This window comes from Pipistrellus hanaki, assembly GCF_964339955.1.
Source record: "Pipistrellus hanaki genome assembly, chromosome: 5".
NCBI classification, from domain to species: Eukaryota; Metazoa; Chordata; class Mammalia; order Chiroptera; family Vespertilionidae; genus Pipistrellus; species Pipistrellus hanaki.
Genome location: NC_140507.1, coordinates 27,316,306 through 27,330,170, shown reverse-complemented (window position 1 = coordinate 27,330,170; position 13,865 = coordinate 27,316,306). Strand labels below are relative to the sequence as shown.

At 38.8% G+C, this 13,865-nt stretch overlaps 1 protein-coding gene across 2 annotated transcripts in view; it reads left to right on the top strand.

The window, feature by feature from the left end:
* The window catches only part of CTNNA1 (catenin alpha 1), a 173,833-nt gene that overhangs the window by 47,536 nt on the left and 112,432 nt on the right, over nt 1–13,865 (top strand). For both annotated transcript variants that reach the window (XM_084885052.1, XM_084885053.1), the window contains 2 exons: nt 10,774–10,940; nt 11,449–11,568. In XM_084885052.1, the coding sequence (XP_084741178.1) occupies nt 10,774–10,940; nt 11,449–11,568 (287 nt within the window). The remainder of the gene's footprint in view (nt 1–10,773; nt 10,941–11,448; nt 11,569–13,865) is intronic.

Here is a 13,865-nt window from a genome sequence, read left to right as displayed (position 1 = left end):
TGAAGCTCAACCACTGAGCCACACCAGCTGGACTATATATATTATTTGTTTTTTTAACTAAAAAGAATTGACAACTTTATCTTCACATTTCACAATACCAATGAAATTGCTTTATTTTTTGGTCCACTACTCCCCTCCAAAACTATTCTCTCTTTGATAGGAAGAGGGAGTGAATCTTCCTGCTCCTGTTTTCTGTTAGAGTAAACATCCAGAGTCATAGTACCACAAACTCCTGGTGAAGTAGAACAAGTAATATAAAACTGATAGAAAGAGACTCCCCCTCTTTCCTTATCTGTCTGGTTGAGTCATTTCTGGCCGAGTGGGGCACTATTATGGGATTGGTGGGAGATCTCATCATTGGGGGCCTAAGCATCGTTGCATGTACCCTCCCATATGTGGCTTCATTTCAGGAGCAGGTCCCACTGGCATCATCCCAGGAATAGGAGGACCTAGAAGACGGGGGGGGGGGGGGGGGTGTTGAGGGGAGTAGGATCATTGCCCGCTGTGGAAGGAGGAACAGAGAATGGAGTAGGAGGTATCTGTCCTTGCTGAAATGCTTGGTTGTTGTCAATCAGGCTATGAGCCTACTCTTTCATCCATTTCTGATAGTAGTTTTTCACATTCTTTTTGTGTTTTCTACCAGTGCAATGTGTCTTTTTTATAGATGAAGGGAGAGTCATGGGTGAGGCATGTAACACAGTAGTCACAATAAAACATGGGCAAGTTGCTCTGCAGACCATTGGTTACTCCATTCCATGCTGCTGGAAATGACCTGTATATTTTTAACTAGAGGCCCAGTGCACGAAATTTGTGCACTTGGGGTTGTGGGGCATCTTCTTGCGGTCCAGGAGCCCTCAGGGTATGTCTAACTGACAGCTTAAAGCTTAAGCTGTCAGTCGCACATCCTTAGCACTGCCTTGGAGGTGGGAGAGGCTCTTGCCACTGCCACTGCCACTGCGCTCACCAGCCATGAGCCTGGCTTCTGGCTGAGTGGTTCTCTCTCTGTGGGAGCACTCTGTACACCCAGGGACAGCTCCTGTGTTGAGTGTCTGCCCCCGGGTGGTCAGTGCACATCACAGTGACCAGTAGTTCTGCCATTTGGTCGATTTGCATATTAGCTTTTTATTTTATAGGATATATTAAACATCTCAAGTCAATTTTAGTGTCATATTGCTTTTACAGGGATGACCCTTAAGAGAAATTTGAGGTCCTTGGTTTTAGCTAGTGGCTATTTACAAATTTGTTCATTTTGTGAGTAGAGAAAATTTGAAAGTTATTCTTGAATTAAGGATTTGCCATTATTATGGCTGTGAGCTAAAAGAGATTAGAGTGGATGTAAATATATTTCATTTACTTTGTTTCTTCCAGTTCCACATATTGGTTGTCATATGACCCAATATTATTTTGGAACGATATCGTGCTAGCTGTCAAAGCATGATACTGTTTAAGAAGAATCTGGTGGAAAGGAGAATTAAGAAGGTGGTGGTGGTGGTGGAGGAGGAGGAGGAGAAGGAGGAGGAGGAGGAGAAGGAGGAGGAGGAGGAGGAAGTGGAAGTTATAGTGAAAGAAAAATTAGAGTTGGTGGAAAATGAAGAATTAGTACAGTGAGGTTAAGCAATAAACATTACATTTAAAATTATTTACAAGACTTTTTACTTGTCTATTCAAATATAAGCTAGTCAGTTGGAGAATTTTGATGCATTTAGTTGGACTATAGTCTTTTTGTTTGTTTATTTAAAAAAATATATTTTATTGATTTTTCACAGAGAGGAAGAGAGAGGGATAGAGAGTTAGAAACATCAATGAGAGAAAATCATCGATCAGCTGCCTCTTGCACACCCCCTACTGGGGATGTGCCCGCAACCAAGGTACATGCCCTTGACCGGAATTGAACCCCGGACCTTTCAGTCCGCAGGCCGACGCTCTATCCACTGAGCCAAAGCGGTCCCTGCTGGACTATAGTTTTAAGAAACTACTTCAAATTCATCCAGTTCTGCCACAGTTCTTACATTTACCTCAGGATAACACCCTTTTAAATTTCCAATAGCAACTGCTTCAGTTTTTTCCACTCTCCTCACCTCTTATTTCCATTGACACCCTATTCATTTTTTAGGAGAACCTCATTTACTGTTTCTGAGATTCCCCCAACTGGAAGCCTCTTGCTATCTCTACTGTCACTTCTCATCTGAGGGTACAAGAATCCCTGCTCCTCATTTTATGGCTCTCACTTCCTTCTGTGGTCCTGTTGCGTGTGTTCCTCTCTGTGATCTAAATTTTAATTATGTCTTTATTGTCTTTTTGCCTCCCTCTCCCCCTCAATCTATCTGTAATTAATTCCAACAGTGATGGTAGATAGCATGGGAGTGCATGCACTATTCTAAGCACTCTGAGAATATTTGGTTTCATATCTACAGCACTCCTGGAAGGTAAATACAGATAATCCTCACCTTGCATGATTTTAGTATGCACAAATTCCACATTTTGATTATCCATACATTAGTGGTAGATGCTTGGGTTGTTCCCACATTTCTTCTATTATGAGCAGTCCTGCTGTGAACTGTATATGTTTTTTGTGTAGGCATGTTTTCAGTTCTCTTGGATATGTACTTAGAATTGGAATTGTTGGGTCACATGGTAACTCTACATTTAATCTTTTGAGGAATTTTCCAAAGTGGCTGAATCATTTTATCTTTCCTCCAACGGAATATGAAGTTTTCAGTTTCCCTACATAGTCACCAACATTTCCTTATTATCTGCCTTTTCGGATATATGACATGATATCTCATTGTGATTTTGGTGTGCTATTAGCTTATGATTATTGAACACTTTTTCATGTGCTTATTAGTCATTTATGTATCTTCTTTGGAGAGATGTGTATTTTAAATTGTATTCATCTTTTTATTGTGGAAGTTTTTTATATGTTGTGGATACTAGATTGTTATCAGGTACATGGTTTTCAAAAATTTTCTTCATTCTGTGGGCCTTTTCGTTTTCTTGATAGTGGCCTTTGAAGCACAAAATTTAAAATTTTTATGATGTTCAATTAATCTATTTTTTCTTCTGTTTATGCTTTTGGTGTCATAATTAAGAAACCATTGCCAGAGGTCATGAAAAATTCTATCAATGTTTTTTTGTGTTTTATAATTGTAGCTCCACATTTAGGTTTTGATCTATTTAGAAAGTGAGGTAGGAGTCCCAACCTTTTTCTTTTGCATATGGATATCCAGCTGTCCTACCACTATTTGTTGAAAAGACTATTTCTTCCCCTATTAAGTCGTATTGCCAGCCTTGTTGAAATTAATTTAATTAACTCTATTTCTGGGTTCTCAGTTCTCTTTCATTGATCTGTGTATATGCATTTGATTTTATTGACCAATTTTCTCTTGCAAATTCTTCTTGTTTTTGATAGTTCATCATCTTTGTTCTCTTTGTTTCTATTGTTATAGAGTATTTCTCCTCAAATTCACAATGTTAAGAGCTCCAGCTTTCTTTTCTTTTCAGGTTTCCCTAATTTATGTGCAATCATACAGTGCTCTGGCTTTCTTTTCTGTCTCAGGATAACCCCAGTTTGAAACCATTAAGTAATCTTTGATGCTTTTTTTCCCTTCACTCTTCATAATCAAAGGTTTTTATATAATTTGACCCCTGCCTTTATTTTTTTTAATTTTTAAATATTTTATTGAATTTTTTACAGAGAGGAAGGGAGAGGGATAGAGAGCTAGAAATGTTGATGAGAGAAACATCAACCAGCTGCCTCCTGCACACCCGCAACTGGGGATGTGCCCGCAACCAAGGTACATGCCCTTGACCGGAATTGAACCTGAGACCTTTCAGTCCGCAGGCCAACGCTCTATCCACTGAGCCAAACCGGTTTTGGCTATTTTTTATTTAAATTGTTTTAATCTTCACCCAAGGATATTTTTTTAATTGATTTTTTTTTTCAGAGAGGAAAAGGAGAGGGTGGGAGAGAGGGAAGAAGGGAAGGAGAGAGCATCAATGTGAAAGAGAGACATCGATTGGTTGCCTCCTATATGTGCCCCAAATGGGGATTGAAGCAGAAACCTAGATATGTGCCCTGACCGGGAATTGAACCTGAAACCTTTTGGTGCACAGGATGATGCTCCAATCAACTGAACCACTGAGCCAGGGCTTGACCCCTTCATTTATAATTTACTGCTTTTCTTTCCTGGGCTCTCACTATAGCTTTCTGACCTCTCTCTCTGGTTAGGTTTATTGTATTACTTTTGTTAGGTTAATCCCGTGTATCTATGGCTTTGAATTTGCTCTTTGGTTCAGGGATTCTTCTTTGTATTCTCTCCCCATCTTCCATTAATTTGAGAACTCAGCCCCCAGGCATGCCTTCTTTTTATATATCTCATGTTGATAAGTGGTTATAAGAATACAAGCATTGGCATTACAAAACCTGGGTGTACATTTACTATTAGGTGACTGGGATTAAGTTAGTTAACCTATGCTTTAGTTGTCTTATTTGTAAAGAAGGACTAATTAATATTAGCCTAACTTTCAAGGTGGTTGATATGAATAAATAAAATGTGATAGTGCCATAGAGTGGACTTTTAATAAATTTGGATATTACTATGTTGCTTTTCCTTTTGTTAAAGTGCTAATTCTTTTAACTCTATTGCCCAAAGTCCTTCCTATCCTTGGAGGATAGAGTCTATTTCAGAGTGCCATGTCTTCTATAAAACTTGCTGGCCATTAGTATATCCTCCTTTGAAACCTTGTAGTACTTTGTGCTTTTCTTACAGCTTGTATGTTAACATGCCAGATGATTTCTGTATGATCACATTCCTTTTTTCTGGACTATAAACTATTTGAAAGGAGGGATTGTCTTGTTTAGCTTTGTTCACCTGGCAGTGAAGTTGTTTGTTTTAGTGTGTAATAAATAAGCTCTCAATAAATAGGTGAAATTCTGTTGTATCTCTTGTTTAATATTAATATTGCCTCAGGTAAAAATCTTTTTCTGTAAGGCTTTTGAGACAACTTCCATGAGTAAATAGCTTTTCCTGCCATTTTCCCATAGCACCATGTCCACAGTGCTATTGTACTACAATAGTTAGTCTGATTGCATTGTGACACTTGCTAATTGAGAACAGGTGCCTTGTCTTAATTAGCTTTTAATTGTTCGTTTGCCCTTCCATACAGCTCCATGAGGACATGGATTGTTTCTCCCCCACCCCCCCTTTAAAAAAAAAAGTTATGTTTTTATTGATTTTAGAAAGAGGAAAGGAGAGAGGGGCAAGCATCTATCTCTTGCCTCCTGCCCAAAGCTAGGGCATGTGCCCTGACCTGGAATTGAACCAGTGGCCTTTTGGTGCAATGGATTTCATGTAACACCCTTATGCTGTCTCCTTGATTGTAATGTATAAAATAAAATGCAAAGCTGCCATTCTCTCTAAATCTGTTGAGATTTTGCTTTCCGGCAATTGTCAATTTGGTTCAAATAAACTCATAAAAATTCTCTACAAGGTTTGGATGTTTTCTTTCGTCAACAGAAAAAACTCACATTTAGAAAAACATATACAACTCACTTCCTTAAGGTAATGGCAAGTTCCTTCCCAGCTCTCAAGGTCTTTAGAGAAATGATTGCCTTTTAATTTATTTTTGCATTGTGATAGGCAAAGATCATTGTTTCCTATTCGAAATCAACAGGAGTCCCCAATTTGGGGGTGCGGTGAGCAGAGAGACTTTATTCAGTTAAAACAGTTCAGTTGTGACATAGCTTGTCTGTATAATATAGCATGGCTGTGGAACCACATGGTTGTGGAACCACACAGTTGTGGAACAGCACAGTTGTGAACCAGTCCTGGTGAGGTAGCCCTGGCCAGGAGGCTTGAGGTTACAGCTGAGATTGGTATTGTAGCTCCAGTTGAAGAAATACAGTTGTTGATGGAACCTGAGAGTGTACTTCATTGAGACAGAGGTAAACCTGGCTTATATAGAGGAGTGCCCCCCATTGGCCCATTTCTTTGCAAATTGGGACTCCAAATCATCACTGTTTGATTGGTCCAAAGAACACTGTTCTGATTGGTAGGTAAATAAGCAAATTAAGGTATAACTGCACAGCCCTGATTGGCTGGGGTTGATTCCAGACCTTTTTATTTTTATTTTTTTAAAATTATTTTTTAAATTTCTATATTGATTCAGGTATTACATATGTGTCCTTATTCCCCTATTATCCCCCACCTCCCATTCATGCCCCCACCCCCTGTTGTCTGTGTCCATTGATTAGGCTTATATGCCTGTATATAAGTCCTTTGGTTGATCTCTCGCCCTTATCCCCTCCCTCCCCCACATTCCCTGAGGTTTGATGTTCTAATTGATGTTTCTCTGTCTCTGGATTTATTTTTGTTCATCAGTTTATGTTGTTCATTATATTCCACAAATGAGTGAGATCATGTGATATTTATCTTTCTCTGCCTGGCTTATTTCACTTAGCATAGTGCTCTCCTTCTCCATCCATGTTGTTGCAAATGGTAAGAATTCCTTATTTTTTCCACAGTGTAGTATTCCATTGTATAGTTGTGCCACAGTTTTTTAATCCACTCATCTGCTGATGGGCACTTAGGCTGTTTCCAAATCTTAGCTATGCTGAACTGTGCTGCCATGAACATAGGGATATATATATATATATATATATATATATATATATATATATATATATATATATGTGTGTGTGTGTGTGTGTGTGTGTATGTATATGTATATGTATATGTATATGTATATGTATATGTATATGTATACGTATGTATGTATGTATGTATTCTTTCTGATTAGTGTTTCTAGTTTCTTGAAATATATTCCTAGAAGTGGGATCACTGGGTCAAATGGGAGTTTGATTTTTAGTTTTTTGAGGAAACTCCATACTGGTTGCTCTTGGTACACCCCTTTGTGGGCTGAGTACAAAGTCTTGGTGTAATTAAGCCTTGTTTGCTGTTGGTACACTGGGAGGAATTGACCTCCAGGCCAATTGGCTGTGAGGACCCGCCGTGTCTATAAAGGAAGAACTGCTGTGCTGGAGACGCACCTTGTTTCAGTGGGGCTTTGGTGCTCAATGAGTCCGTCTCCCGAATGTGTGACTTATGGGTGTGAGGAGTTGAAACTGACCACTAGGAACACTGGCTTCTGGATCTCCAATGGGGTGCAGTTCAGCGACTGTCTGAGGCCACCCAGCAGGAGCTACATACAGCAAGAACCACAGTCCTCTCCTCCCTGCTTGGAGTTTGGAGGCTTTGGAGCTGTCTACACCAGGTTCAAGTTTGCTAGGTTAAACTGCACTAGAGAAGGCCATTTATATACAAAAGCCGCTGCTCGGAGCTTGGGTGTGTTTGTAGATTGTGTGGGATGGAGTCTCAGGGCGGAGTTTCAGGGCGTCACTAGGCTAGGGCCTGGCTAACAGCAATGGCTAACAGCAGTGGCTGCCTGTCAGCCATCTCTGCCTCTCTGACCACATCCCCGCGTCTCGTGCTCCTGCACAGCAAACAATTATTCTTGCGCGCAGCTCTGCAAGCAAGCCACCCTCACTTTCCGACTTGAATACAAACAGTCTAGCTTTTCTCCGGAAACTGGATTTCAGAGAGATTGGAGATTGCCTCTCTTTGGGTTGAAGAAAGCAATGCCTGCCTCCAGCCAGGATCCGCAGCCAGCCCGTATTGCACATGCACCCCCGTACCTCAGTTTTTCGGCTCTTGTGCCCTGAATGCTCCTTTCTCTTTCAGGGTAGTTGTAGAGATTCCTTTCAGCCAGCTTTCCCGTGGTTCTGGATGATAGACGTTTTGTCTTTTTGTTGTAGTTTTGAAATTGTTGTGCACAGCAGCAGTTTAGGTGTGTTTACCTACATCGCCATCTTGGCCTCCCCCCTCTCTAGGTGAGGCTGGCTAGAGGTTCATCAATCTTGTTTGTCCTTTCAAAGAACCAGCTCTTTGTTTTGTTGATCTTTTATATTGTTATTTTGGTCTCAATGTCATATATCTCCGCTCTGATCTTTATTATGTCCTTCTGCTTATACTGGGCTTTTCTTGTTACTCTCTTTCTAATTCTCTTTGAGTTATAGAGTTAGGTAGTTTATTACCATTGTTTCTTGTTTTTTTGCAGTAGGCTTGTAGAGCTATGAATTTCCCTCTCAAGACTGCTTTAGTTGTGTCTCATAGATTTTGGATTGTTGTGTTTTCATTGTCATTTGTTGTTATGATGTTTTTTTACTTCTTCCTTGATCTCTCTGGTAACCCAGTCATTGTTTAATAGCATGCTGTTTAGTCTCCATGTGTTTGATTTTTGGATTGTTTTTATTGTAGTTGATTTTCAGTTTTAGGCCTCTGTAATCTGAGAAGATGCTTGATATGATTTCTATCTTTTTGAATTTGAAGAGGCTTTCCTATGACCCAACATATGGTCTATCTTTGAAAATGACCCAATTGCACTTGAGAAGAATGTGTAGTCTGTGGCTTTAGGGTGAAATGTTCTGAAGATGTCAATTGATTCCTTCTTGTCTTGTGAGTCATTTAGGATTGATGTTTCTTTGCTGATTTTTTGTTTAGAGGATTTGTCCAATGGTGATAGTGGGGTATTAAAGTCACCTACTATGATTGTATTGCTGTCAATCTCTCCTTTGATACCCTCCAGGAGTTTTTTTTTAATGTATTTTTTATGTATGCTCTTGTATTGGGTGCATATATGTTTACCAGAGTTATTTCTTCTTGTTGGATTGCTCCCTTTAGTATTATGAAGTGACCTTCCTTATCTCTTGTTAGGACATGGATTGCTTCTTATGCACTATATCATTATACCTCATACAGTCTTTGATGTATTGTGGGTGCTAATGTATTTATTGAATAAATAAATAAATGGGCGCTGTCTTTTTAAGTACCATGAGATAACATTTTTAATGTCATGTATCCACATAATAGTTACCATATATCTATATCTTCATATGTATGTATTTTACATACAGAAAAAACCTTTTAACTGTGAGATTCTTCATTGTTAGTTATTTTTGACCTAATAGATAAGAGCCTGAGCCTGTCTTTATTCTTAATATATATGGTACTTTTAAACCTAATTAATATATGAATGTGAGGGTGAATTCCCACCCCCACATCCTGCACTTCCAGCAGCTCATATTATGCAAGTAAATTTGATAGCTAGGAGAAATTTGGTAGATGTCTTCAGAAGTAGCTAGGTTTCTTGAGAGTGTATGTTTTATATTTGTGGAAGAGATGAGTGAATGGCCTTTAAGCTTTAATCTGAAGTGGACACATTCAGTCAAGGGAGGAAGTATATGATTCTCCAAGTACATAAACATAGTCACCATATAGGTACTGACAGTATAACTGGTGGAACAGACATAGCCCTGGTCCTCCAGTTGTTTCCAGTTATTAGAAAAGAGGGATAATATAGGCACCTTAAATGATTACTAACAGAAATGAATGACAAAAACTTATTTTATAAGTTTCTAGGAAATGTTATATATAAATTTTTAGTATTGTATTTTAGAGTTATATAAGCTGGATATTCCCAATAACTATAGTAAAATGTATATTTTTAAGCTTAATTTTCTTTATTGTGGATATAATAACTGTTCGTTATATAAAATGTTATTTTTTAACCCTTACTTCAATCTTCCTTTTTTAAACCCAGATTACACACATTTATAACTTTTTTCTTTTGTTGTTTAAGGTTCTATCATATGCCTTAACATTTTTTCATATATATGTTTCTATTTGCAGAATAGTCAATTATAAGCTACCTACCAGTGGTCAGCAAACTCATTAGTCAACACAGCCAAATATCAACAGTACAAAGATTAAAATTTCTTTTGAGAGCCAAATATTTTAAACTTAAACTTCTTCTAACGCCACTTTTTCAAAATAGACTCGCCCAGGCTGTGGTATTTTGTGGAAGAGCCACACTTCAAGGGGCTGAAGAGCCTCAGTTTGCCGGCCACAGGGCTAGACCATAGTTTACTTAACTAGATTCTTATTGTTGAGCATTTGAGTTGTTGGCAATGTTTTACTATGAGAAAAATGAATATCAGTGACTGAACACTGTCTTCCACATATCAGTGAGTCCCTATTACTGTTATAGCTGTACACATTAAATAGTTGGGATGGTTTATGAAGCGTGGTGGTCCTTTCATAATGGTTCCTATATTTCTGTGTAATTCTGTGGATGTGAGGATAGATTGCAGTAGATCCAATTTTTTCTCCCACTCAAATGTTAGATTTCGTTTTCTTAGGATACATATAATGTTCCTTTTTTAAAGGAGTATTATTAGATTATTGGAAAGAAGTATTTTTTAAGACTTTTGATTTATAGTACCAAATCATTTTCCAAATATTGTGCTTTCACCAGCAACATATGAGGGTGCTTTTCTCTTAGTAACAGCTCTAAAAAACAAAAATAAAATAAAAAACACAAAAAAAACCCACAAAGAAAAACACAACAAAAATAAAAATCTTAAATTTACTTTTTAATCCTCACCTGAAGATATTTTTCTATTGATTTTCAGGGAGAGTGGGAGAGAGAGAGGGAAAGACAGTGAGAAACATTGATGTGAGAGAAACACGATTGGTTGCCTCCTGCATGCACCCAAACAGGGCCCTTGACCAGAATCAAACCCAGGACCCTTCGGTCTGCCGGCTGACGCTCTATCCATTGAGCCAAACTGGCCAGGGCTATTATATTTTATTTTTTAAATGTAGACCAGCTGTTCGGCTCATTTCTGCTGTTTGTTTTCTTCATTCTGTAAAACAGGTGATTTAATGAAGAGTGCTGCAGGAGAGTTTGCAGATGATCCCTGCTCTTCTGTGAAACGTGGCAACATGGTTCGGGCAGCTCGAGCATTGCTTTCTGCGGTTACCCGGCTGCTTATTTTGGCTGACATGGCAGATGTCTACAAATTACTTGTTCAGCTGAAAGTTGTAAGTACATGCCTATGTCTGTAATTTGTTTTCTCTATCACAGTGGAAGTGCTACTGGCCATATTAATTCAGCATTCCTTGGGACATGGAGTGGTTTACCTAAATGGACCAGGGATGTTTTTGTTTCATTTCCACTTGTTCCTTTATTCCAAATGTATGGCATACTGTGAGCTGTGTTGTCTTGGTTTTAATGAAGAACTTGTAGCAAATGTATTGTTTAGAGCTCTTCCCTTTTGTAGTAGTGATTAAACATTTCCTTATACCAATTGAATTCCAGAGTTGAGAAACCAAGATATGTTAAATTGTATCCTTAAATAGAAATCAGTAATACTGTCTTTTTCAGCTCCTAAAAAGCTCCATGTAGTAGCTACTGAAATGTTAGAGTGCCATGTAAACTAAAGAGAACATCTGAATTGCTGTCTGAATTACTGTTTCAGGGCATAAAAAATTCCTTATTTAAGAATTGCTTAGAATTTTTCTTTTTTTTTGTGGGGGGTATATTTAATAGGTGGAAGATGGTATCTTGAAACTGAGGAATGCCGGCACTGAACAAGACTTAGGAATACAGTATAAAGCCTTGAAACCTGAAGTGGATAAACTGAACATTATGGCAGCTAAAAGGCAACAGGTATAGTAAAGATTTAGGGATATATTAAAATTATTTATAATATTACTAGTTTGAGAAATTTTATCTAAGTTTTACAGTACCTATCTGCCAATGTAATGCAATTAAAACATTTTATTATTTTAAAAATTAAGTTGTATTCACTTTATGCTCTTATTTTCAGTCTTTTAAAATTTTTGTTTTAAGTAGCTTGGCAATTTGTGATAGTGTAGGAGAGGTAATAGTTATGTGCATTTGAGGATTAACTTGAGTTGATAATGGCATTTATCTCAGGTTTTTGAAAATCTTAAACCAGTTCAAACATACTGAAATGACTTCTATATCAGAAAGTATTTTTCCCCTCTCCCCATATTTTTTCATTATATATGTATATTTTAGATCCGAGGAGGTGGAGGACCAACTAGTTAGTTATGCATAGATTTTTGAATGGGGTGGGGAGGAGGGAGAGGTTCACACCTCCAACACCTGCATTGTTCAAGGCTCAACTGTATTTTTTATTAATTGCTATTACATAGTGTTAGAAATTTGTACTGTGTGGCATGTGGATCACTGCTCTTATTTTCAAGCTTTGCTAAATCTTTGGGGTTTTCTGCTATTACCATGCTTTGTAGTTTCCCTGTGCCCTTCCTGTTGGATGTTGTGTGTTAGATGTGTGTTCTATAGGGGATATGCATATGTCACTGTTCAGCTTCTTATACCTTCCATAGTCCTGATCAAGTTTTTAATTCTTATTTTTAAAGAAGCCCAGAAAATATAAATTATTATTGTTAGCCAATACCTATCCCAGTTAGTATATTTTACATTGCAGTTCACAGAAAAACCAGCTCCAAAACTACTTAACAATGAAGGATTTATATTCTCACTAATTAGAAATTGCAAGTTATATTTCTGACTTCAGGATTATTAAATTTAAAGGCTTTGCAATATCAACAAGGATCCAGGTTCTTGACAGTTTCTAGCACTGGATGGCTGCTGAACTTTAGGCATGGCATTTATGCACATCAGTATGGCCAGTGAGAAAATAAAAGGATTGTTCCTTATGTCTATAAGCAAACAATCCAGAAGCCCCTAACACATTTGCCCTAAATCTGAATTGTGTAACATAGCCATTCCTCACTAATCATTGGTAAGAGGAAAGCAGATACTATGTCTGACTCAGAGTAATGAAGATCTACCTTACGGTCCAGGATGGGGGTAGCTTTATTGGGAACAGAACACCCAACAAGAGCTTTGACAAGCATGAGAAAAATGGGGTCAATACTTTGTCCAGTTTCTGACAGCCTTAGCTTTGAAGACTTATTAGTAACTTTCATTTGGTTATATTTACATTAGTATAAAACTAATGGATTAAATTAATAATATACATATTAGTGCCAGGCAGTGAGCAATTGGTGAATAGTAGTTATTGCTCATATTTCAAGCTAGAAGATGTGATCAGACTGAATCTGCACATATAGGATCTTTTTTCTTTTTTTACATATGATAATATAGTGAGATATGGTGTACTGTCTAAGTAATACAGTTATTGTATGATCAATGTACTTTTAGCATTTGTCCGAGTCTTGGCTTATGTCTCTAACACATAAATTTCAAGTAATTTTTTTCCTTTTGCTGGGGCTGATTAATCCCTAGAAGAACTTGTTATATATAACTAGAGGCCCGGTGCATGGAATTTGTGCAGGAGGGTGGTGTCCTTCAGCCCAGCCTACACCATCTCCAATCTGGGGTTCCTCTCACAACCCAGGACTGCTGGCTCCCAACTGCTTGCCTGCCTGCCTTCCTGATTGCTCCTAACCACTTCAGCATGCCAGCCTGATCACGCCCTAACTACTCCCCTGCCAGCCTGATTACTGCTCCCTTGTCAGCCTGTTTGCCCCCAATTCCTATGCAGGCCTGGGTCCCTCCCAACTGCCTTTCCCTGCAGGCCTGGTTGCCCCAAACTTCTCTGCCAGCCTGGTCACCCCTAACTGCCCTCCCCTGCATGCTTGATCACCCCCAACTGTCCTCCCTTGCAGGCCTGGTCCCCCCCTAACTGCCCTCCCCTGTTGTCCTGATCGCTCACAACTGCCCTCCCTGCTGGCCATCTTGTGTCCACATGGGGGCAGGCTCTTTGACAGCATGGGGGCAGTCATCTTGTGTGTTGGACTGATGGTCAGTCTGCATATTACTCTTTTATTAGATAGGATGAGGCCTGGTGTATGGGTGGGGGCCAGCTGGTTTGCCCTGAAGCTTGTCCTGGATCAGGGTGGGGTTCCCTTGGGGCTTGGATGAGGGGCCTGTGGTGGTTTGCAGGCCAGCCA